Source organism: Mercenaria mercenaria, chromosome 9 (assembly GCF_021730395.1).
Source record: "Mercenaria mercenaria strain notata chromosome 9, MADL_Memer_1, whole genome shotgun sequence".
Classification (NCBI taxonomy): Eukaryota; Metazoa; Mollusca; class Bivalvia; order Venerida; family Veneridae; genus Mercenaria; species Mercenaria mercenaria.
The window spans coordinates 63371424-63393680 of record NC_069369.1 but is presented as its reverse complement, the minus strand read 5'-3'; the positions used below and the strand labels follow the sequence as shown (position 1 = coordinate 63393680).

The 22257-nt window shown below is 35.5% G+C and overlaps 1 protein-coding gene across 1 annotated transcript in view; it reads left to right on the top strand.

The window, feature by feature from the left end:
• Nucleotides 1-9190: 9190 nt before the first annotated feature.
• The window catches only part of LOC123546250 (protein mono-ADP-ribosyltransferase PARP14-like), a 35029-nt gene continuing 21962 nt past the window's right edge, over nucleotides 9191-22257 (top strand). Inside the window, exons 1-7 of the mRNA XM_053551546.1 lie at nucleotides 9191-9305; nucleotides 11034-11201; nucleotides 12597-12790; nucleotides 15255-15399; nucleotides 16388-16612; nucleotides 17894-18130; nucleotides 20784-22121. Of these exons, the coding sequence (XP_053407521.1) occupies nucleotides 9248-9305; nucleotides 11034-11201; nucleotides 12597-12790; nucleotides 15255-15399; nucleotides 16388-16612; nucleotides 17894-18130; nucleotides 20784-22121 (2365 nt within the window). The 5' untranslated portion in view covers nucleotides 9191-9247. The remainder of the gene's footprint in view (nucleotides 9306-11033; nucleotides 11202-12596; nucleotides 12791-15254; nucleotides 15400-16387; nucleotides 16613-17893; nucleotides 18131-20783; nucleotides 22122-22257) is intronic.

Below are 22257 nucleotides of genomic sequence, written 5' to 3'. Positions count from 1 at the left end.
ATTTTATCCACACTCTTTTTAAACATTTACAAAAAAATGACAAACTGTTATAACAATGCAAACAACTTTTCTGGTAAATAAACTTTAACTTTAATTTACTTAAAACCGTTTTCAGTTCGAAAAGCATTATTATTGTAAACAATTATTGTTTATCAGACAATAGACGTTATAATCTTTTAACACCTATTGACTATTCAACAGGTAAGAAAACTTGTCACCTGTAATTATGATAAACAAGAGGGCCATGAAGGCCTTGTATCGCTCACCTGACCTATTGACCTAAAGATCATCAAGATAGTTTCATTAAGATATGGTCATAAATGTGGCCTCTTAACTGTTAACTAACTTTTTCTTTGATTTGCCCCGGTGACCTAGTTTTTGACCCCACATGACCCAGATTCGAACTTGATCTAAAGATCATCAAGATTTACATTCTGACTAAGTTTCATGAAGATATGGTCATTAATGTGGCCTCTAGAGTGTTAACAAGAATTTCCTTTGATTTGACCTGGTGACCTAGTTTTTGACTGGCCCTGACCCAGATTTGAACTTGACCTATACATCATCAAGGTTAACATTCTGACCAAGTTTCATTAAGATAAGGTCATAAATGTGGCCTCTAAAGTGTTAACTAACTTTTTCTTTGATTTGACCTGGTGACCTAGTTTTTAAACCCACATGACCCAGATTCGAACCTGACCTAAAGATCATCAAGATTAACATTCTGACTAAGTTTCATGAAGATACATCATAAATGTGACCTCTAGAGTGTTAACAAGCTTTTCCTTTGATTTGACCTAGTGACCTGGTTTTTGATTCCACCTGACCCATATTTGAACTTGACCTATAGATCATCAAGATTAACATTCTGACCAAGTTTCATTAAGATATGATCATAAATGTGGCCTCTAGAGTGTTGACAAGCTTTCCCTTTGATTTGACCTGGTGACCTAGTTTTTGATCCTACATAATCCAGATTCAAACTGGACTTTGAGATCATCATGATTAACATTCTGACCTAATTTCATGAAGATACAGTCATAAATGTGGCCTCTACAGTGTTAACAATCTTTTCCTTTGATTTGACCTGGTGACCTAGTTTTTGATCCCAGATGACCCAATATCAAGTTCCTCCAAGATTTTATTCAGGGTAACAATCTGGCCAAGATTCATTAAGATTGGGCTAAAGTTGTGACCTCTAGTGTGTTAACAAGTTTTTCCTTTGATCTGACCTGGTGACCTAGTTTTTGAACCCAGAATACCCAATATCGAACTCCTCCAAGATTTTATTGAGGGTAACATTCTGAATAAGTTTCATTAAGATTGTGTCAAAATTGTGACCTCTAGAGTGTTAACAATCTTTTCCTTTGATTTGACCTGGTGACCTAGTTTTTGACCCCAGATGACCCAATATCGAACTCGTCCAAGATTTTATTGAGGGTAACATTCTGACCAAATAATGGTAAGGCCGTATGCGCTTACTTTTGATATGCGCTTATATTCGAATATGCGCTTATTTACCAGATTCTGCAGTATATTTAGAAGTCATATCATTGAAATATAAATACATGTGCTTTTCTAGATTTTAATGACATCCTGGTACCTGAATCATTTGCCAGAATTTAACTGAAATTCTATATACAAATTGGTATCAAAATACAACACATAATTAAGCAAACTTTATACAGTCTAGTTCCAGCTATTCCTATTGAAATAATTCTGACAACAAAAATAGATTATGCAAGAACAAGAGCTGTCACTATTGGTGACAAATGCCTCCGAAGCCTGCCCAAGAATGCTACAGTTGTCTGCACAAAATATGCCAGAAAAGTTTAGGTATGAATAATTTTTTGACATTGACCTTGACCTGAGGGACCCGGGTCATAAAAGCGACACACCTTCTCAATATGGTTAACATTTGTGTCAAATTATTTTCAAATCTCTCGATAAATGGCAGAGTTATTGACCAGTCAAGAAAAAGGCCATGTTAACCTTTGACTTCTGTGACCTTGACCTTGGAGTTATGGGTTTTGGTCTTGCGCAAGACATATCACCTCATTATAGGGAACATTTTTGCCAAGTAATTTTAAAATCCCTTCATCGGTGACAAGAGTTATGGACCGGACAAGAAACTTTTAATCTCTAAGTGTGACGTGACCTTAGAGCTAGGGGTCTGGATCTTGTGCATGACATGTCGTCTCATTATAGGGGACTAATAAGAACTTCTAGGACATTGTAAATTGTGTGCATGAAGACCACATATTGAATTGCACAGTTACTTTTTGTTCTGTTTGTATTATAAATTGATTATAAATCCTGCACAATAACTCAAACGATAACATGTTTGATAATTATGATTTTTCTCCATTAAAACGATTCAATACAGAAAATATTTTTGTATAACATACAATATGCAATTAAGTTCTATCATTGACAACCTGTTTGAGTTCAACGATACAAGAAAACCATAACAATCAAACAATAATATAAACATGCTGTTGTTTAAATTATCGTGTGGGAGTAGTACTTTTAAGAAGATTGGCAAAATTGCTTGTTTATTGTCACTTTTCAAAGCAACAAAAGGCAGTGTATCTATGATGCTAGAGGTTAAGGCATGATCAACTTACTTCATCTTAATGACTTCCACAAGCCACGATGTGGAATGCATTATAGTAAGGAAATATCAAGAGACTAAGCAAAAACAATGATTATAATACTGAACTGTTGCGTACATGCAGTCATGGAATATTTTATAACAATTATATATTTTAAAATTCCAGTCATGAAAGCTATAGTAAATAATATCTTTACATATCTGTACATCATAACTGGGAATATTTACAGATTGACAAATTAGGCCTAAAAAAATCTTTGTTTCTGGTAACATGCTCAAAAAAATTAGGGTAGGTAGGTCGGATTTTTTTTTTTTTTTTGGATTTTTTTTTTTATTAAGGGAGACTTTTTGGAAATTATTTTTGTGTCAAAAAATGAATACAAATAAGGGGGCTATGCCTTTGGAGCATCAGTAAGTTGATTTCTAACATCACTGACCATGTTTAAAGCATAAAAAGTGCAGTTTTACAACTTTTTGTCAAAAAGTTGAAAAAATTATCCTCCAAGGCCATAAAAACATTTAGGGTCAGGCCAAAAATTTAGGGTAGGACGGGATATCGGAAACAAACAATTTTTTTTTTACGCCTTAAGATATACCAATTAATTATTTCACAAACTATGATATATTGATTAATTATTGCACAAATTAACATTATACTGATTCATTCATTCATTCATTAATTTTACTCATTTTTACAACAGACAACCTGTTAAATTATATTGTATGGCTTCCAAACCAATACGAGAAAAATAACTTACATGGAGTTATTTTAAGCTTAGCTTGCTGGGAGTTATTTTTAGCTTAGCTTGCTGGGAGTTATTTTTAGCTTCTGCGGAAAACACCTAATTATGAATTTTCAGAAGAGCTAGGATTTATGCACTGCCGACAGAAGTGGTAATTATATACTAATTTGTTTCTACACGGTGCACAATCACGTGGTCTATGACGTCATGCTGTAGGTATCGCGCCAAGCAATTTTTGTCAACAAAGCGTCGATTCAAGAAGAAAATTCGTCGTAAGTATTTTGTTTTGTTTTGTAAAATGTCTTTTGTATGTTGCAAGTCCGTTTATAAATGCGTACCTCCGATCATACTGCATCTGCCCGTGTCTGCTTTAGTTTGGCTGGAAAACGGGACAAACTGACCAAAATCTCAAAATCGCTCTTGCTATCGCTCAAAGCTGATTCCAGAACCGCATTAAAACCAGCTTTCTTTTGCTGAATTCTCCAGATGGCCATTTTTGTTTGTTACTTGTTGTCTCAAAACAGCCGCTGATAGATTATATCACGTTAAAGGTGTTATTTTCATGTAAACCCAAAGATAAAAATGTTTGCTATTGCGGCAAGTTCTGAAAGATAATTGATATCGCAACAAGCTTAAAAAGTATGCTCTAGCAGGTAGTTCTAAAAGATAAATGCTATCGCAACAAACTGAAGTATTTATGTGCGACGACGGCTTGAAAGGTTTGAGCGTGATTTTCTGGATAAATCAAAGGCTTTGGAGCAAAATAAATATGTTTATGTGTTAATGTAGAGCGGTATATTCGCGGGGCTATTATTATCATGTTACAAGATTAAAGGTTAGTCATCGAAGAAGACTAATAAAACATATACAGTTTTTATGTTTGTAATTTATTCTGTGATTTACAACGATTTGATTAATGCCAGTATTTTGTAGTTCAAAGTATATAGACCTTGAGCTGACAATTGACCCTGCTCCCCCCCCCCCCCCCCCCACCAGGGGGAATTTTCAACACTATGATTTTCTTAAACCTTATGGTAGTTGGCATTCACAGACAAAAGTTTGTAAGTTTCCGTTGGGGCTTTAACGAGTTACGGAGATTTAAAATACGTTACCATGCAAATTTTCATTTAATTCACCATTTATGTTAATTTAATATTATAAACATGCCTGTTGTACAATTAATCGTAATAAACAAGACGCTTAGACATGTTTATGTATTCAAAATAGAAATTATCATATGTTCATATCATTTTAGGTGAATAGATGTTATGTATTATCCGTAACTTACGTTACTTCTTTTGAAATTACTAGAACATAGAAATATATCAACAATGATGATTTTTTTAAGTTGTAAAATACTGATAATGGCCAATAACCAGTTCACTAATTAAATTTATATATAACAAAACTGTCCCTAGAGTTAACTTATTCAATATGTCACATATGATACATTACCTTTCCGAAATATGTGTTAAAGAAAAAATATTTAAAATTTTGGTATTACCTATATGGTCAGGATTTTAAAAAATTTATACATTGGACTATAAATAAACATGTTTATCACCAGACATGAACAACATTATCAAATAAATGTATATAGATTTTATAATTCATTAGAAATATTATTTAAATGTATATTAAGAATAGATAGCTCTTTGAATGTACCAGTATGACTGCATATCATAAGTGTCATTAGTATAATTAAAAACATAGACTCCGCAATGCAAAGCAATATTAGTCCTAAGGTATGACCTCTGACGACTAAGTGTGACATTGAGCTTGAAGTGAAAAATGGTATTCACTATACACTCTTATTAGGGATGGAAGAGGTTTCTAACGCTAAAAGGCAGATGGCCTTAGATTCCGGTTGTTGATGATAAATACAACTGCATTCTAGTCTGGTCTAGAGGAGATACTCCTCGTAAACGATTGATCCTCCTAGCCATGTGATGTCGATCCTCCTCGCTGATTTGCTGTTTCTCCTGTGACTTCTGACAGTGACCTTGGTAACCATTAACAGCATTCTCACTACACTTCCCCAGCCCTGTTCTATAAAGTGGGTCATAAGGGCTTGGGGGCCACAAATGCAGTCCTTGCAGAATCAGACATAACAGGGATACCCTGCAGGGTAATTAACATGGAGGTTTTGCCAATAACAATCATATATCTAATGCGAAGCAGACCAGAAGTACTTCCTTCTTAAAACAGACGAGATTCCCCAATAGATGGTTAATTACTATACTGAAGCAGTTATTCCACACATATCTTATAATAACAAAACATAAGGTCATGGGATACCCTGACACAAGTTCATAAACTTCCGGGATGCCTGGAAAAATACCAATTTATCAAAGCCCTGGGATACCCAGAGCAAGGACCATAATACTGACAATAATGTATGCCAGGTGATACACATACTGCATTAGTTCATAAACTCTTGGGTTGTACGGAGAAATGTGCCAAATTATTACCGTGCTGGAATACCCATACTAATGTGTGCTATGGGATACTCATTCTGACCTATATTTCTAAAACACAGTCAAGATACCTAGCAAAACATACAAATCTTGAGAAACTTGGGTGTTCTTGAAAGTTTGGCGGACGGATGGACATAGCTTCTGCGTCTTTCACAAGGATAAACCTGGGATACCCAGGAAGCTGGGAAGACTTAAAACAGATGGACACAGTTTCTGCGTCTATTGCTGGACTGGGTTTTGCCTCTGCTGACACATATCTAAACGAGGGTCTCAAGTAAATGATCCATGACCCGAAGTCCCTTTCCTAGGCCTCCAGCCCAAGAATCTCTATTGCTTAAACCAGACAGGTCCCTCAAAAGGTCCCGAAATAACAATACCCATCTGGAAGGGACTCGTGTTTCAACCTAAGTACAAAGGATGTTGTGGTTAAAAAAAGGCTGCACAGCCATATCTACCATCAGTTTTAGAGACTGCAGTCTCACACTGGAGATAAGTTGATCTTGCCGCCACTTAACCAAATCCACACGTCCACTTACTGAGTAAGAGTAAGCAAGCCAAAACCAGACCAATAAGTGAGACTCTGGCACAACGTGCCCCTACTGGTCATGACCTAGACAAATGCCCTCATGACCTAGAACAAACAGTGATAGATTGACTGTTGGTACCCAACATTATTAAAAGGCAACTGCCCAGTATGACTGAAGGGCAGTACTCAAGCGGGCTTTTGATGTTGATGTTGAATAGGGTTGCTAGTATGAGGTACACAAACCTTTGGAAGAAAGTGGCCTCCAAACTTCACACAAGTGGCTTGACTTTCAGTAACAATATTCCCCAGTAGTGTTTTTTGTCTCTGACCTTAGGTTCTCTAGAAACCAGTTGGGGTTCAAATGACTGGAAATCAAATAGGTCCTCTGTCTGGAATAAACTTGTCAATTGGTAACGGAATTCACCCATAAAAGTTTAAAGTCCCATATTTGCCATCAAAAGAGTTAGTTTTGTAAGAACTTGCCTTCAGAGTGGGCAATCAAATGCACTTTACTTTACCTACTAGAGATACATTAATTTCACTTGCAGAATATCCTATTTTAAGGCAGTTCCTATAATTGTCTTATTGAACTACCATCAATATATACATACCGTATTAAAGAAAGTCACTGTATTCCAGTCATGACCATTACTGGATACCGGCTCCATAGAAGATACATGTACATGGTATATCTACTTAAGGATACAGTTGAGATTGACAACATGTTGGATGAAGTCTATGTTGATGAATGGGTTTACTACAAAACAATCACAGTTACAACATACAGCAGTTAACAAAATGTAAAATGTGTGTGCATAAACATGCACAAGATTTCTAAATATCGTGATATGCCTGTTTAAAATTTAGCATCTTTATAGAGCACTGTGTTGGGCAATGTCTGTATATATTATAAGTATGTCACTTCAATGTGCTTGAATAGCTGAATATATATATCAATTGTTTAAAAAATGTTTGGCTGCATAGTGTTCTCGTGAAGGTGTAATCATGGACCATGTAAATTAGGTTCTAGAATGTGTTTAGAATTGAAAGCAAAATATTTAAAACAAAAAAAAATCATTGTAAGTTTGCTATTTTTCCAAGATAAAGTATATGTTCACAATACAGAATACATGAAAATGTATAGCTTATATGTTAGGTAACGTACAACGTAAATTGTAACGTAGACTGTTTTTAAATACATGGGTTTAAAGTTAAAATGCAAAGCTATGTTAAAACATATTTTGATTGAATTGTAGATATGCTTTTTCTAAGTGCTACAGTATATTTAAGGTAACAGAACACAAGAGATATAGTTAGTTTGTTCGGTAACGTAAATTGTAACTTAATTTGATATATTCATACGTGTTTTAAGTTAAACATTCAGTTTGAAATACAAAACTAACTGTTGAGAACAGAATTATATTGTTGTTGTTTTTTTCAACTGATAAAGTGTGTTTAAAAGAAAATGAAGACATGCAATATAATTTGTATGTTTGGTAACGTAAAATGTAATGTAGAATTCAATGTAAGACATCTTACAAGTTAGAGGTTTGTTGATAAATAAGTATATAGTTGTATTACATGTAACTAAAGAATGTCAATATAAAATTGATAGAACATTTTATGAAAAACATGTTTGAAGTAGGTATGATTGAAAATTAGCATATTTTGGAAGAATGACGTTACATTTTAAGAATCGCTAAAATTATGCTTTCCCTTAACTTATACTAGCAATCTATATATCATTGTTTTTGCTGAACTTTGAACTTTTTAATTGTAACTTCAATTTCTAATTACCTGGTCATCTAAATTTGCAATAAAAACTTCATGCCATAAATGTTGCTTTTTTTAGGGTAACGTATCTTTTTCCGATTTTTTTCTTCTTTAACATCACATTTTAGATATTGAAATTTTATCAAATTGCAGCATCTAGTATACACCTTGTAATAAAATATGCAAACTTGAAATGATTTACTAACTTAATGGTACCATTTGTCTGTAAAAATTGATGAAAAAGTTATTGGTTTTGAGGGTAACGTATTTTAAGGTGTTGTTACGGAGAAAAGCCTCACTCGCCAGTTGCAAACTTTATGCCAAAATGTTCACCACACATTGAAGTTTCAAAAAAATATGGTCCACAAAATTCCCCCTGGGGGGGGGGGGGGGCAAAACCCCTTCTGGCTCATAGTCTAATCAGTTTTGTTGCAGTAGTCATTAAATACAGTCACAATTGGCCAGACGTCAACAATCCGTCTAATACGTCGCCCATTCACATGCACACTTGAACACACACACGCTTGAAAAATCGCCCATGCCCTTGCACTACTTCCCAAAATGGCCGAAATGCATATAGGTATCAAAACATCTAAAAACTGCATTAGATCTCGTGTACGTGAGGTGAAAAAGAAAAATCCCAGAAAAATGGCTTTATTTGGCGCCATTTTAATATATATATATGTTTTGTTTTTTAATGAAATCTTCACTGTTTATTGATGTTAAAATGGAACTTAATACTGTAATCACCGTAAATATCTTAATTAATAAAATCTTACAAAAAAACGAATGTGTGTCCCTTTTAAGCAGCACATATACGTGCGGTCATTGTAAGATTTAGTGAAGGAAAACTTAAATTTGTATTTTTTTGTTCGGTGAAAAGTTTCACATAATTCAATAAAGGAAGAATAAGAATTATTTTCCTACAACTGAATTTCCAGATCTGCAATGATGTGGTTATTTAAGTACGAGCAATAAAAAATATTTTCCTGTCATTGTACTGTTAATTATGTTTCATGTTGTATTCCTGTCATTGAGGTAATTTCCGTATTGTTGTAGATTTGATATTGACAGCATCATTTAGGAGCCTGGACGGCTTATACAAGCTTTCGTGATGTCGAAGAAATCGGGGCGACCATTGCCCCGTACACCAAGAGATTATAACGAAAACGGTATTTATTAATCAAGTTATTACTAAACATTCAAATCTTGTCTTGATTCTTTTTTATCGTTTAAAACTTTGATTTAATTTACTACTGTTGATACCACAGCTTGAACCCGCAGATAGATAGTTTTAAAAGATGGTGCTGATGTTGGCTGACCAACCAGTCTGGTGGTCGAGAGTTCGATCCCCAACAAGAATCTCAGACGCGGTAAACGTAGACAACAGTACTGGTTCTTTTCCAGGATGATGGCTAGAAATAATTCAGAAAGCTCTTAAGCAAACGTTTGTCAAAACTGGGCTGATGATATACACTCGGTGACTTAAAAAAAACGCTCCATCCATGTATGGCAAATATTTCATTTGAGCAACTTTTGTTAAACATGATATTCATCAAATTTCAAACAATATTCTGGGGTTTTTTGTCATACTTGTTGTGCATGTGTATTGACGTCATACAAAATTTCGCTAATTGCATTTACAAATCTAATAGATTCAAGTTGAAATTGATATCAAACTGATGAATAGCCTTTCCCAAAAAAAAAATCCCGATTTTTATGAAAAGAAAAGCCAGCAATGACTTTTATTTCTTCCCAAAAGTAGGCATTTCTCAAAATCTTTAATTGAAAATCTTTAAATCGACAGTGTTTAATACCATCCATGAAACAGTCGCCGAATTTATATTCGACAGGTTGCGGCTCGAGGGTTCCACGTTTGACACCACCAGTTGAACGTTTTAAATAACGCCAACGTCACCTGCTAGGCGTTTTGCAAAATTGAAAATCAATTTGATCTTTAACCACTTGCAAAAACTTGTCAATGTATTTATTTTTAATGCTGTAAATACTTGTACTGATATTCAATTTCCTTTTCCGACGACGACAATCGCTTGGGTAAAATTTTCAGTAACTAAATTATTCTTTGAATATGATTCATAATAATGTATGTTCTTTTCTTAGACTTATAATTTATATATCTGGTATGAGTTTCTTCTTCGATACATCTATTGTAGTAACTTTTTTTTCAGTCCACGAAAAAGTTGGTACTTAGTGCCACAAAATACTATTCAAAAATAGAAAAATAGGGTACAACACTAAAATGATAATTAAATTTGTACGATACGCACTTGACGTCTCGTGTGGGCGTACCAAAGTACAGTTATTAATTGTTATGTGCAGACGTTACTTGAAATGAATGTAGAGTTGTATAAATGGGGGAGATTAGAAGGCGCGTGGAGGCGGGGACAGGAAAATAACAGATTGAACATTACAAAGGAGTAAATGCTTTTGGTTATACCTTTGTTTAAGATCAAATTTTAGCTCGTCTATTGGAAGAAAAGTGAAAGTTATAGTACTTGTTCCGTAGTCGGCGCAGCCGTGGTTGAAGACGTATAGAAAGCTTCTCAATTTCACTTCATAATTTTCGTTTCTGACCCTATTGTCATCAAATTGACGTAAGGATTGTTCTTGATAAGGGGCAGGTATCTTTTGTTCAAGGTTCATGTACCCTGAAGGTCAAGGTCATGGGGTCAGATTCTATAGTTGTGCTAGTTAAAATTTCACGGCAAGAATCTAACTATATATAATGGGTCTTTTTGTTCCGTTGATAAATCGCTAATAGAATGTAAGAAAAGTGACAAATGTCATAAAATGTTGCTTAAATGTGATTTTAAAAACGTAGCTTTTTACACTAACCAAAAAGTTTCGCTCTTCAAAGATACTATATTTTGTCCTTTCAGATAATGCTAAAAAGATGGTAGTTAGAAAATTACCAAGAGGTGTTTCCGTGGATACTTTAGAACTTTATTTTGAAAGCAAGAAACACCATGAGCGTGCAATGGTAGTGAAAAATGTTGATCTAGATATTGCCAACGACGAGGCTATAATAACATTTGATTCTGCTTCAGGTAAGAGCATATGAGCCGTGCCATGAGAAAACCAACATAGTGCATTAGCGACCAGCATGGATCCAGACCAGCCTGCGCATCCACGCAGTCTGGTCAGGAACCATGCTGTTCGCTAACGGTTTCTCTAATTGCAATAGGCTTTGAAGGCGAACATCATGGATCCTGACCAGACTGCGCGGATGCGCAGGCTGGTCTGGATTCCTGCTGGTCGCAAACGCACTATGTTGGTTTTCTCATGGCGCGGCTCATATGGTACAGATGTATGTATTGCTAGGTATCGGGTAACTATATACAAACTGGTATCCTCTGTTTAGCACAGCTGATGTGATCCTGTGTTAAGCATAGTTGTAGGTATTGCTAGGTATCAGGTAAATATAATTTATTTGAAATGGTGTTTTCAATACAGCACAGATGTCGTTATTGCTAGGTATCTGGTATAAATATTTGAAGTGATATCCTCTATGCAGCACAGCTGCAGGTAATGTTAGGCATTGGGTAACAACATTTGAAGTAATATCCTCTAAGAAGTACAGCTGTAGGTATTTCTAGGTATCGGATTACTATATTTGAAGTGATATTCTCTATGTAGCATCGTCTTGGGTTCTGTTAGGTATGGGGTTACTACATTTGAAGTGGTATCTTCTCTGTAGCGCATCTGTAGATATTACTAGGTATCGGATAAGAATATTCGAAGTGATAGCCTCTATGTAGTAAAGAGGGTATAGCTAGGTATCGGATTACTATATTTGAGGAGATATCCTCTATGTAGTGCAGCTGTAAGTACGGTTAGGTATCGGGTAACAATATCTGGAGTGATATCCTCTATGTAGCAAACCTTTGTGTATAGCTATGTATCATATTACTTTACTTGAAGAGACACAGCTGTGGATATTGCTAGGTATCGGTTAACTATATTTGAAAGCACGGATATCCTCTATATAGTAAAGTTGTTGGTATTATACCTGTTTTTTTAGCTGATATGCTCTATGCTCTACGTGATGCATCGTACAGAAATGTTGGAAAGTAAGACAAATTTATCAAACCTGCATAATTTTGACCCAGTAAGCCTGTTTAGATCATGCTATTACGAACTTTCGAAGTACCATACGTTGTGTTTGAAAACATAGTTGTAATGTAACTTTTCTTGCACAAAACCGAAAATGTTTTGAAGTATTGAAATTGTCATCTGGTCATTGTCGAACTTTTAGTTAAGTGAAAAAAGACAATACTCCTGAAAATGCTAGTTTATGAAATATAGACGAGAATTCGGGATCAGAGAATGGCTTTAAAACGGTGGTCAGGTAAAGATGCATTGGATTAAAAATATCTAGAAGTATTTGTGTGCTTTGTTTACCTTCTTTTATTTAATCTGACCTACCAGTGCCGCTTTTGCAGATGTTGAGTATGTTCTGAAAAGGCAGAGGAGTCATCCTTGTACACTAAACAAGCAGACGTTAGTAGTTGAGCCTCTAGAGGAAACAGCAGACGATACCGTAGATGCTTGTGCCAGCCAAAGAGGGTCACAAAATTATTCGGACATGTATGAGTACAGTAGCGCACGTCGTGATGACGAAACAGACACTATTGAGGTAAATATCCAGGGCATATTCATACTTGAAAAAATAAAGCGCGATATATCATTATCAAAGTTAAGGCAATGTAAGTGCAAGAAAACAGTAATATATTATAACTATAGTTACTTCTGATGTTTGCCCAGGGTGCGTGCATTTCAAGTTTTACTTGTATGTTGTGTTTGATTACGACTTATCTTTTATTGCCAATACTCCAGTGACTTTAGAAATTGGTCAAAATTAAGTACGATATTCATAACGATTACTTTTATCTTATAAATGGGTATAATGAAACCCATTTTCAGCTCATCTGCATTTTTTTCAAGGTGAACTCTTTAACTACTACTGATCAGAATTTACAGAGTACCCTCTTAGGGGCCGCCGGAGCTAAATTTAGAAAGAAGTTTTTAAACGACTTCTTTTTGACAACGAGTTTTTTTGTCGGGGGTGGGGGTGGTTAATGTCGCACAGACACAGTTAAAGGTCATATGGCGACTTTCCAGTTTTGATGGTGCAGGAAGACCCCAGGTGCCCCTCTGGGTATTATTTCATCACGAGCGAGCACCTGGGTAGAGCCACCGACCTTCCGTAGGCTTCCTCACATGAAGAATTCAACGCCCCTAGTGAGACTTGAACCCACATCGGTGAAACGCAAGTGATTCGAAGTCAGCGACTTTAACCGCTCGACCACGGAGGCCCCCTCAACCAGTTGTTTGATCGTTACCAAACATGGTTTTTAACATCCTTGTATGGACTTTTCTCAATGTTGTTCAAATATTTCTGCTTGGAATCTAAGACTCTGAGTCACAAGAGCTGAAAGTGGAAAACATTTAAAGCGACTTCTTCACATGCATTGATTTTTACCAAACTTCGTCTGTAGCATCTTTGGATGAACTTCTCATAAATATATTCATATGGATTTGTTTGGCTCCTTGGAGGGACTGAGAAAGAAAAAAGTAGAAAAAACAAGTTCTCCGCTTGAACCTGTTTATGGATATTCACCAAACTTTATTGGTCTGTTGCATCCTTGTGTGACCCACTCTCAAGTTGTTTTCAAATGGTTGCTCTTGGTACCTCTTAGGAGCCACAAGTGCTAAAAAGTAGAAAAAAGCTTTACACTCCTTCTTCTCATTAAAGTCCCACACGGCTTGAAATTTTATGTTAAAAACAATTGAAAAAGCGATCGAAATAGATGTTATGCATAATCACATGGTCTGAAAAGCAATACTTTCAATACTGTACATGAATTTATAAAGCTAGACCCGTAAAGGGAGGTAACCAGAAACAATGTACGGTATTCGATAGAACTTCCTACTATGTTAATCAGTGTTCAGACCTTTGACAAATATAATATAAAACAATTACTGAAAATAGAATCTAACAAGAAATTTATATATTTTATTCTGATAACAAAAAATGTGGTAGCCACATTATAAACAAAGGCATTATGAGCCTTTAGTCTGGGCTTGATCTTCATTAAACAAAACTTTTGCATTTAATGATACAAAGTGTACTTTTGCATTTAATGATACAAAGTGTCAAGGTCAGGTGAGCATTTTTGAGGGTCATCATGGTCCTCTTGTTTAATTTTTATCTACAAACAAGATAGTCAAAACTTTACACTTGAACATACATACGTATGTATACAATAACCGAAAGAAACATATCCAAATATATAATAATATATTATTCTTTCAATTTATGTACGATTCAAACTTAGGTTTAGGTCAAGTTTAAATCTGGGTCATCTGAGATAAATAACGAGGCCACAAGGTTAAATCATAGAATAACCTTTTTAACACACATGTTCTCTACGTAACCTTAAGGCTTTTGTTCTAAAACGTTTGTTCAAGTTTGAAACTGGGACATCTGGGTTAAAAAAAGTCACTAGGTCAAATTATAGAACCTTTTTAACACTCCACAGGCAGTATTTTAACTTATTTTCATAAAGCATGGTAAGAATATTCCCCTTTATTACATTTAGATCAATTTCAAAACTGTGTCATCTTGGTCAGTAGATCAAATCATAGAATAAGATCGCTTATACTGTAGGAGGCATGTTTTCTAATGGATCTGTATTACACGAAATCTAGGTCATGTTCGAAACTTGGTTTTATCTGATCAAGAACCCGGTCAGAAGGTCAGATATAGCAAAACTTTGTTAACACTCTAGTAGCCAAGTTTTCTACTTGATGTACATAATACACATAACATTAGCATTCATGATATCTTGAATCGTGATCATTTTAGGATTTAAAGGTGACACTAGTTCAATTTTCAAAAACTCTTTTTAACACTGCAGATGCACCAATTTCTACTTAATCTGTATGAAACCATGTCAGAATGTGTATTCTGTACTTCAAAAGTGGGTCATCTTTAGTCAAAAGCATAGGAACCTAGGTAAGACCGTTGTAAATTAAAAAAAAATACCAGTTGTGGACTTATAACAACCAGTATGTTGTTTTTTTATTTGACTGTTTAGGTTCGCAAGTTTTCCAAGGACTGTAGTGAAGACACCTTGCAGTTTTACTTTGAGAATAAGAGACGTTCTGGAGGCGGGGAAATAGTATCTTTCAGTATGCAAAGAGATAAAGGCTACGCGCACATAACATTCAAAGAAATGTCAGGTAAATGGTTTAAGTAGCATTTTGGAAAGTAGCATTTTGGAATGTAGCTTGTGATACACCGAGCCTGCAACATTTTCATTTTTGTCGTGTTGAGCGACCTGTTCAGTTTCCACTTTTTCTATTTTGTCAACCATTATAATAATCTAAAATGTTTTTCTTTAGTTTGTAGTTATTGAGTAACTGTGTATACTTTGTACATGTTTTTTCATTAGTAAAACTAATTGTTGTAAAGTTTACTTTTTAATGACTTTATAATATTTCAGTCTTGTGCAAACAATAATTGAAAAGAAAACACTTTGCTATACAGTTTAATAGGGACGCATTCTTGTCGACCGAGTCTTCTATTTGTTTGCTTGAGTGCGTGCTTTTCTTTTATAAATATATACATTACATTAACCAAAGGATGAAACAATTACATACACATGTGTTTAAACAAAAGTTATTCCAAAATTACTTAGGACCATTGTTTATTTTTACAGTCGGGAAAAGCGTCGTTGCAAAAGAAGCACAATGTAATAAAATAACATCATATCTTTTATTTTAAAGTCGTGAAAAGCCTTGTAGAAAATAAGCACTCTGTTGCAGATAATACAATTTATTATATTATACCTATGGATTATAAGTTTTCTGTCTGAAATATAGCCAGTATTTCACTACTGAAAACAAACCCATTATTTAACTCAAATCGGATGTGGAAAATATTCATTTGTGGGACTACTTAGTTCATCGTTTAAACGCGTTTTCAGCCTAATTTTATCTGATATAATAGTAGAAATTGGTATAAATATACAATAAAAGGGTTTATTAAATCATTACCATGATCTGCAATGATGCATTCGGCTCCCGTGGATTGTACCAAACCGGATCACATTCGGCACAAGCGCCTAGTGAGATCCAGGTCTGCCAATATCTACTCCAGCTTAATACGGCATAGCAGATTAAGGTGCTGTTTAAATAACGCTATTGTATACGTTGATTTTATTTTCAGTTGCGAAGCGAGTGTTGGAACAGAAGCACGTTGTAGAGCACTGTGAGCTTACTGTCGTTCCTTTCATTATAAGTAAAACTGAACTGCTGCTTGACGAAGTGCCAGATACCGTTACAGAAGAAAATATCTCAAATTTTGTAGAAGCAAAGTTAAAAGTTCAAGTTGTTTCTGCTGTGTTCAGTCAAGACGGGTGTAAATGTTTAGTGCAGTGTTCGGAAAGATTTGGTGAGTGACAGAAACGCGCGGTTACAGTTATCTAAAATCACAAGTAACGTAGGTTCGGTCTAACCTAATATTTTACAGTCCTTAGAAAATCTGGATAAAATGTAATGTACAATTTTTGTTGGGTTTAAGAGTACGTCGACACAATTTAGGTCGGATGGCAACTTCTCCAGCTTGAGATGGTGGATAAAGAGCCGAGGTGCCCATCCGCGCATTGTTCAGGCATTTACGGGCACCGGGGTTCATCCAACGACCTTCCGGATGAATGTCCCCTTCCCATTTAGAATTCTACAATCTGGCGAGGTTTCGAACCCACATAGACAAGGAGCAAATGATCCGGAGTCATTGACCTTAGCCACTTAGGTGTGGAGCCCCGTTCAGTGTTCTTATAGAAGTAGTAAATTTTATGTGAAAAATATTATAGCAAAGTGCGTCTTGTAAAATTATGTTCACAGAATTATTTCATACGACTTTATAAATTTATAATAAATATAAAGATGTGTTATTTCTTATGCAGTTTACTTCCTTATTGTGATACTTAAACACCTTACACGTTACTTCATTTTGCACTAATATAAATTGAGTTTAGGGAACGTATTTGTAGCATGAATAATAAACATAGCTGATGTTTTTAACTCATCATTATTCGTCCTTTTATTTTAACTATATAGCTATGGTTTTGTTGTCACTTTGTTCAACAGATTTGATGATAGATGAACGTTTGCTGAATTTTGATTTCTAACTTTTTGTAATCATTATTTTACCACATTGACATAAAAAAAATTGGGGTATTTACACGATTCAAGTGAGTTTATTTGTTTGTTTGTTTTGGACTTAACGCCAGTTTTCAGTCATGTAGCGGCGGGCAGTAAACCTAACCGGTGTTCCTGGATTCTGTACCAGTTCAGCTCGTTCTCCGCAAGTAACTGCTAACTTCCCAACATGAATCAGAGTAGGAGGACGAATGATTTCAGACACAATTGTCTTTCAGCAAATCGTCACAGAGAACATATCCCTCGCCCGATAATCGAACTCACGACCTCGTAGATCTTCTCTCTCCCTATTGGGCTCCGTATTGTCAGCTAAGTGGGTGGGCTTACAAAAGTTTAACAAAATACATATTCAAACATGTGGAGAACTAAATCTATTTGAATTAACTAAAAATATATAAAATTACATATTTAGAATTAAGCAGAAACAAAGGAATTACAATATGAAAATTAAAAGACCTTCATGCTACTGTTTTACACTTGTATTTGATTAGACATTCTTTTTATGCAACAGATTTCAGTAAGGCTAAAGAAGTTTGTAAGAAGTTCAAAGTTGGAGGAGTGCATGTTATCCCCAGTCAGATACCAGTTTCAACAGGAGTTATTGTCACCAATATTCCGGAAGATATTACACACGATGGTGTAGAAGTGTACTTCGAAAATACACGGCGGAGTCAAGGAGGAGAAACACAGAATGTTGAGATCAAGGCCGAAGATGGATACTGTCTTGTCTTCTTTAAAGATGCAAATGGTATTTTCTTAGGTTTAAATGCAATAATAATTAGTCTACGAATTGACTGAATGTTAACCTCAACTGAGCCGCTGTATTTAATATTTACCGGCTTGATATGCTACATCAGTAAAGTCTTTTCAAAAATTGACAGTTCCAAAATTCACGTTGATATAGTGATATAATCCCAAGTGATAGAGTTTGTCATTGAATTTTACTGGGTTTTTTGTTGCAAAAAGAAGATCACCCTTTATACCTCTATGCATATTTTTAGCCCACCATCATCAGATGGTGGTCTATTCAAATCACTCCGCGTCCGTGGTCCGTCGTCCGTTCTTCCGTCCGTTAACAATTTCTCGTTATCGCATCTCCTCAGAAACTACTGGGGGATTTTGACCAAACTTTGTCAGAATGATGTATTGGAACCTTAGTTGTGTCCCCCTGAAAATCAGACTGGTTCAACAATTTTTGAGTGAGTTATGGCCCTTTGTTTATTTTGATTTCTAATATAATTTTGTATCCAGTGGCCCTCCAAGTAGTTAATTGGTTTTTTATGGCCTTACCGGTAGAAGGGTCATAAAGTCTGCAGACACGAATGAGATAATGATTCAAGTTGTTCATTATTTTCCTATTACACCTCAGCAGTGAATGGACTACCCTAGTAGATTGGTGATTTATTTGTTTAGTACTCAAATTTCTGGGTTTAATCATTAGTTATAAAATAAGTAATTCTATGTGCTTTCTTTGTTTTCATAATTAGAAAAAAATAATAATTGCATATAACTCATTAATGGTGTTTAATTATTAGTTATAATATAAGTAATTATATGTGCATTTCCTGTTTCTGTAATAAGAAAAAAAAATGCATATAACTCGTTAATGGTGTAATCTCTCTTGTTGTAATGTTGCATCATCTAGTGGTTCTTTACCAAATTTGTTCAAATATGGCCCCGCCCCGGGGGTCACATGGTTTATATAGATTAATATAGGGAAAAACTTTAAAAATATGTTTGTCTATAACCTACAACATTCAAATTTGGACCACATGTATAGTTTTGAGTGGCTAGATGAACCTTGGCATGAGTTGACCTTGATCTTGATTGAGTGACCTACTTTCACATTTCTGTAGCTAGAGCCTTCATATTTGGACCACATGCATCGGTTTGTGTACCGAAATAAACTTTGACCTTGACATTGACCTAGTGACCTACTTTCACGTTTTTGGAGGTACAGGCTTCAAATTTGGACCACATGCATAGTTTTGTGTTCCCAAATGAAATTTGACCTTAATTTTGACCTAGTGACCTACTTTCACATTTCTCAAGCTACAGCCTTCAAATTTGGACCACATACATAGTTTTGTGTACCGAAATGAACTTTGACCTTGAGATTGACCTAGTGACCTACTTTCACCTTTCTGTAGCTACAGCCTTCAGATTTGCACCACATGCATAGGTTTGTGTACCGAAATAAACTTTGACCTTGACATTGACCTAGTGACCTACTTTCACATTTTTGAAGGTACAGGCTTCAAATTTGGACCACATGCATAGTTTTGTGTTAGGAAATGAAATTTGACCTAGTGACCTACTTTCACATTTCTCATGCTACAGCCTTCAAATTTGGACCACATGCATAGTTTTGTGTACCGAAATGAACTTTAATATTGATCTTGACCTAGTGACCTACTTTCACATTTCTGTAGCTACAGTATTCAAATTTGGACCACATGCATAGTTTTGTGATCCGAAAAGAACTTCGACCTTGATTTGACCTAGTGACCTACTTTTACATTTCTCAAGCTACAGCCTTCAAATTTGGACCACATGTTTAGTTTTGTGTACCGAAATAAACTTTGACCTTGACATTGACCTAGTGACCTACTTTCACATTTTTGAAGGTACAGGCTTCAAATTTGGACAACATGCATAGTTTTGTGTTCGGAAATGAAATTTGACCTAGTGACCTACTTTCACATTTCTCATGCTACAGCCTTCAAATTTGGACCACATGCATAGTTTTGTGTACCGAAATGAACTTTAATATTGATCTTGACCTAGTGACCTACTTTCACATTTCTGTAGCTACAGCATTCAAATTTGGACCACATGCATAGTTTTGTGATTCGAAATGAACTTCGACCTTGATTTGACCTAGTGACCTACTTTAACATTTCTCAAGCTACAGCCTTCAAATTTGGACCACATGTTTAGTTTTGTGTACCGAAATGAACTTTGACCTTGACATTGACCTAGTGACCTACTTTCACATTTTTGAAGGTACAGGCTTCAAATTTAGACCACATGCATAGTTTTTTGTTCCGAAATGGAATTTGATCTTGATTTGACCTAGTGACCTACTTTCACATTTCTCAAGCTACAGCCTTCAAATTTGGATCACGTGCATAGTTTTGTGTACCGAAATGAACTTTGATCTTGAAATTGATCTAGTGACCTACTTTCATATTTCTCAACCTGCAGCTTTCAAATTTGGACCACATGCACAGTTTTGTGTACCGAAATGAACTTTTACCTTAATTTTGACCTTGAGCTAGTCTTGAAATTTGGAACAATCAAAAATGGCTGAATGGTTGGCGCCAAGATCACTCAGTGATCTCTTGTAAATTACTAAAACATGTGGGATAATACGATACTGATTTGGATATATTTCACAGTTGTTGGTCGTGTCTGCCAAAAGAAGGACCATAAACTCCATGGTCGGCATGTTGACGTAAAGCCATATAATGAATATTTGGGTCTGCCCCTAGGCCAAGAAAGCCTTGCATTCAGACTACCAGAACCGTTGTCACTGAAAGACGAAGATCCGCACAAAATCAAATTTCTAAAAACCAATGACTCTCAAAGGTCAACGCTTGAACGAGAATTGGCAAAATGCAAAGCGCAGATTTTCTGGGACGATGATCCTGTTAGTATAGAATGTACCTTTACAAAAGATGACAAGCCGAAACGACAGATATTGCAGTCTTGGTCTGAAACTGCTCTGCAGCGTGTGAAGCACTTTACAGATGTTCTTGTTGTTAATAAGAAAGTGGTTGATATGGGCATCTGGTCCGAGATTCGCAGAGAACTTGGAGGATTACACCTAACACACCCTGATGGTGTAGCACTTATCACGGAGAAGGAAAATGAACAGATTATTCTTGTCGCTCACAAAGCAATGGCTGATTCTGTATGGCAGGACGTTGTTGGTGCAATTGCGACAGCTGAAAAGAAAGAAAAAGAGAAAAAAGAAACTACTACAGAAGAAAGAGAGCTGACTGAATGGAAAATCGCTTATTTGAAAGGTGCTGATTTTGCAAATGATATGCACGATACGCATAAGAATGTGAAGTTGAGGTTTGAGGAAAGAAAGGGAAAAGGAAAGCTCTTCGTAACGGGACCTAAACAGATTGTTGCTAATGTTTGGATAGCAATGTATGAATCAATAGAAAATGTTAAACAAAGAGAGATTGAACTTGATAAAGAAGAAATAGAGCTTCTACAAAACGAAGCCACAATAGAGAAAGTTAAGCAAAAAATGAAGAATAAACGCGTGTCAGATGTCTGGGAAATTAAACGCGGATGTGTGGTGTTGTATGCGGATGAAGATGATGATCTATCTAAAATGGAAAATGCCATTAGCAAAACATTAGCAAAACTTACTATTCCGCTTGATTCTGGAAAAGAAAGTGTTTTGAAATCAGAAAAATGGAAGGCAACAAAAAAGTCACTTAGAGACAAATTTTCTGGCTGTGTGGTTATAAGCGTTCATGATAGTCAGTTGGACATATTTACTCTTGCGGACATACAGGACAAAGTGTCTGACGAACTGCAGAGTTTTCTTGACAAAAATGCATCGTACAAGGAGCAAATGTCTCTTACACCTCATGTAGTTTCATTTTTCCAACATGTTATCAAGACCAAATACGACCAAGAGATACAAGCTCTTAGAAACAAGGGACTAAACATCAAAATGTCTCTAAACGAAAAAAGTGGAGCCGTTTCTTTGGAAGGTATTTTACATAGATTGTAATCTATGATACTGTATTGAAGAAAAAAAAATTTGGAAAACCTTCTCATTCGCACTGTGCTTCATCTAACTGTTTCCAGATAACTTTTTTTGTACCTTGTATGTTTAATCACATCAAA